General features: G+C 34.1%; 1 protein-coding gene across 1 annotated transcript; it reads right to left on the reverse strand.

The window, feature by feature from the left end:
- Window positions 1-2,838: 2,838 nt before the first annotated feature.
- Window positions 2,839-3,810, reverse strand: Or7g34 (olfactory receptor family 7 subfamily G member 34). Its single transcript, NM_001000874.1, has one exon. It carries the CDS (start codon window positions 3,808-3,810, stop codon window positions 2,839-2,841), a length of 972 nt encoding a protein of 323 aa, NP_001000874.1.
- Window positions 3,811-4,619: the final 809 nt, after the last annotated feature.

Genomic DNA, 4,619 nt, shown 5'->3' on the forward strand with positions numbered 1-4,619 from the left:
ACCATAGCTTTATCACACATAAACATAAACATAGTATAATTAGAACAGATTTTATTTAAGAATATATATGTATATGCATATAAACATACATTCATGTACACAATACGTGTATGTGTGTGTAAGTGTGTGTGTGTGTGTGTGTGTGTGTGTGTGTGTATGTAACAATAGTTATTGAAAAAAGAGGCAATGGATTTTAAAGATAGCAAGGCAGGGTAAAAGAAAAAAGTTGGAAGAAGAAAATATAAGGGAGAAATGATCTAATGACATTTTGATCTCAAAAGTAAAAGAAATAGTAAACATATCTTGGCTTTCACTGCTCCAGTGGATAGTCATATATATATATATATACACTGACTCAAAAAGTGGACTCTGTATGTTTAAAACATGCAACACAGAGGTAAAAATAATGCATAGAAAGATATGTTTAAAGAGAAAGGGAAAATTTTGAGGGGTAGATTTGGGAATAAATTTGGGCAAGCATGTTATTTTCATGTATTAAATTCTCACCCAATTAAAAGTGACGATCTGATCATGTGTTTGAGTATTTCCTCATTTCTCTATATTAGATTAAACTAATCTGAGGTCAATATAAGATGATGTGAAGCAATGAAGAGGTGGGAAACACATTCCACAGCTAGAATAATGATTAGTACATCATTTACAGCATGTTACAGTGTGCTCCGCTGGTATCATGGTAGGGCAGATGTCCCTGGAAAGAGGGGGTATAGATTTTAGATGATCTGTCAGTCTATCAGAAGGGGAGGGAAGAGTAGTGTTTTCATATCGAAATTCCACACTATATCTTGAACCTACTGTAAAATAGTGCTGATAATGGAAAATAAACAAGGTTCACAATCTCCTGTTCCACTGAAGCAATAGAATTGCCTGGGGATTTATGAAGATGTCAGCTGTTGACCAGCAATCTGAAACCTTCATGAAAATCAGATCTAGAAATGAATAACATCAATTGTGCAATTTCTGTGATCTATCAAATCTCCCAACACTTTTTAATATTTGCAAATTTCTTCTCTAAAAAACTGTACTTTATTGTAAACCTAAATAAGTTCAAATGTTTTATTTTGATTTTCTAGAACTCCATGCTTGCTGTCCTATAGCATCTCTGTTTTTAAGCTTTCAGCACAATTTTCAATAGATAGTAACTTATTTATACATTATGCCAAGTGATGACAATAAAATTAAATGATGTAGCTTTATTCATTCAGAATAATTTATTACTTTCTACATTTGCCAGGTGAATGAAAATTACAATCATGAATTTACATGCTTTCTTCGGAAGTACTTTTCTTTAGCTCTTAGGTACATTCATCTAAAAGGGAAAATGTATAACTTTAAGTATAGGGTATACAATTATATATTATTACAAAATATATATGAAAATAGGAATAGTCTTTACTTCTCAGAGGACAAAGACAATAAAATTTTAACTGCATCTCATTTCTAGAAGAAATGTCCCTATAGAATTCAGTTTTGTTCCATCTGGAAGAAATGCAGTTAACTATAAATTCAGACATCATCAGACATTTTCTTATTCTAAGAAACCTTAAAATAAACTCAGTACTCAGACTTTTCTTTAATGGAAGTAGGTGTATTTAGGGTATAGGCACATAAATACACGGTTTATCTGTAGAGGGTAAAGGATAACTTGCATTGATCGGGTCTATCCAAATACCACTAAAATCAGATTTGGTTACATCATAATATTTGACATTTTATCTATCTGTCCACCTGTTTGTCTGTCTGTCTGTCTACTGCATGTGCATGTTTATTCATATAGATATCCACATTCCATGGCTTGCATATAGAACTTAGAACTTGCATATAGAACACATTATGGAAGTGAAGATTTACCATGGGGGTAAAAAAAAATGTCAGCAGGTATAGCAGTGAAGGCAGTGAAGCTCATTATCAAGTGAGCCATCTCACTGACCTGAAACCTGCTCATATTTTAGGACAATTCAACCTACTAAAGATAATCAGTCGTTGAAGATTTAGCTCAGTGGTAGAGCTCTTGCCTAGCAAGCACAAGGCCCTGGGTTTGGTCCCCAGCTCCGTAAAAAAGAAAAAAAAGATAATCAGTCTAAATGATATTAATGAAGTCATTCAATCATATGTGTGTGTGTGTGTGTCTGTGTGTGTGTCTGTACACACACATACATACACACACACACACACACATATATATATATGACATACACACACACACACACACACACACACACACACACACACACACACATATATATATATGGAGTTTGTGTGTAGGGGGTTGTTAGTATGTATGTATGTACCAGAAACCTTCCTTGCGTTTTGATATTCTTTCCAACCCCTGGAAGAAAAAAGTTGTAGGAAGTATAGATGGAATCCCAAGTTTCTTCAAATATATTCTTCACCATGAAATGTACACTTATGATGATGTACAACTCTATTAGACTATGATAATAATGTTAGGGTTTTTATTCTCTTAGGTCTGAAGATCCTATCACTGGTCATTGATAAATCTCTTAAAATCAAAACAAACAGCTAATATACAAATATACCAACTCTAAGGATGATTGCATTGAATTTGCTAAGGAATGTTTACATCATAGGTACAAGCATTGTGTTTATAAAATCACTTAGCAGTTTCCCTTGAAATAAGTGTCCACCTACTTGTTATAAAGCCATAGAAACTGGTATAATTCTATAGTTTAATACAATTAAAATGTGTTTTTTGTTGTAATAGTAAAAGAATGTAGTATGAAAAGAGTAGGAATTCTGATACAGTAAAATTTTATTAGTTTACTTACTCTAGAAATTGATGTCCATATAAATGAAATATCATAGAAAATAAGCCATTTTCTTGAAGAATTTTCTCATAGCATCCTTCATTTCCCTGTTCCTCAGACTATAAATAAAGGGATTCAGCATCTGAGGTACCACAGAATACATCACTGAAGCCACTGCAGTTTTCCTGGATGAATCCATAATAATAGATGTAATATATACCCCAAAACCTGTCCCATAGAACAAGGAAACAACTGACAGGTGAGACCCACAAGTGGTAAAGGCTTTGTGCTTTCCTTCTGATGATGGCATTCTAAAAATAGAGGACATGATATGAATATAAGAGAAAACTATTCCAGAGAGAGGAATTCCAGCAAATATGCAGGATGAAATATAAATAAGGATGTTATCAATGAGGGTATCAGAACAGGCCAACTTGAGCATCTTGGGAAGTTCACAGAAGAAGTTTGGTATTTCCAGGTGTCTGCAGAATGACAGTCTTAGCACCATTAGGCTGTGCATTAAAGAATCCACAAGACTAATTAGCAGGGACAATAGAATCAGCAGGACACAGAAACAGGGTTCCATGATAACTGTGTACCTCAGGGGGTGACAAATAGCCATATAGCGGTCATAAGCCATTACTGCAAGGAGACAGTTTTCCATGCCACTAAAAATTAAGACAAAGCTCATTTGAGTGAGGCAGCCTTTGTATGTGATGCTTTGAATATTTTCTTGTATGTTCACCAGCATCTTGGGGATCGTGCTTGTGCTTAAACAGATGTCATTTAAGGACAAGTTAGAAAGAAATATATACATAGGGGTATGAAGATGGGAGTCTGAGATAGAAATCACAATTATAAGCAAGTTTCCCAGAAGGGTAACCAGATATATAGAAAAGAACAAACTGACCAATACAGGCTGTAATTTGGGGTCTTCTGTCAGTCCCAGAAGAAAGAATCCTGGAAAAGCTGTTTGGTTTCTCTTTTCATGTTGTTCATAAATCTGATAGAGAGGGTGAAACATGGAAAAATTAATGAAAATATTGTATCAGACAGAACTACGACACTTAAGAATGGAATACTATCCCTGATGTCTGAAGTAATGCTTCAATAATTAAAGCACTTGTGACAGAAGCATGAGTCCCAGAATTCTGACACCCAGAAACAAGCATAAAGACCAGGTTGCTGTAGCAGTCAACATGTAATCCAACTTTACAAGTCTTGAATGTGTTTTCTTGAAAATCAACTGTACAAGGTCCCAGTCATGAAGGAACACCATCACAGAAGATTTTTTACAGGGGTTCATCACACTCTCTCCTAGGAACATGCATGTCCCTGGGAGATTTCAAATCTAAAGCACCTCATTAGACTAACACTACGTTTAACACTTTGACCCCATGAGTGAACATCCTCAGAGATTGTAGGAAAGTATATTTTGTTACTCACTTTATGGTAACAGGATCCTTCCTTGCAATATTCAAACATCTTGTTTCTACTTCCTTCCATTTTACAAGCTTTTAGTGCATGCTACATGACATTTATATTAATTTCCAACTTATATTTATACATGTTTATTGTATGTGATTTATATGTTTGAAAGAATTGTTCAATATGAAGAGTACCAGCATACATAACTCTAAAATCATCAATATTAAAACATAATAATAATGTAAAGACTCATGTTTCTTTTTGTTTTTTCACTATTTATTTATTTATTTATTTATTTATTTATTTATTTATTCTCTGCAAATTCTGATTACAGATACCATGTTCACAATTCCCCCTCATAAAACACCTCTCCCACCTCCTCTCCTTTTCTTCTCTGATAAGAGG

Source organism: Rattus norvegicus, chromosome 8, assembly GCF_036323735.1.
Source record: "Rattus norvegicus strain BN/NHsdMcwi chromosome 8, GRCr8, whole genome shotgun sequence".
NCBI classification, from domain to species: Eukaryota; Metazoa; Chordata; class Mammalia; order Rodentia; family Muridae; genus Rattus; species Rattus norvegicus.

Coding starts and splice junctions, on each gene's coding strand:
- Or7g34 (NM_001000874.1), bottom strand. CDS start 3,810: ATGTTTCACCCTCTCTATCAGATTTATGAACAACATGAAAAGAGAAAC.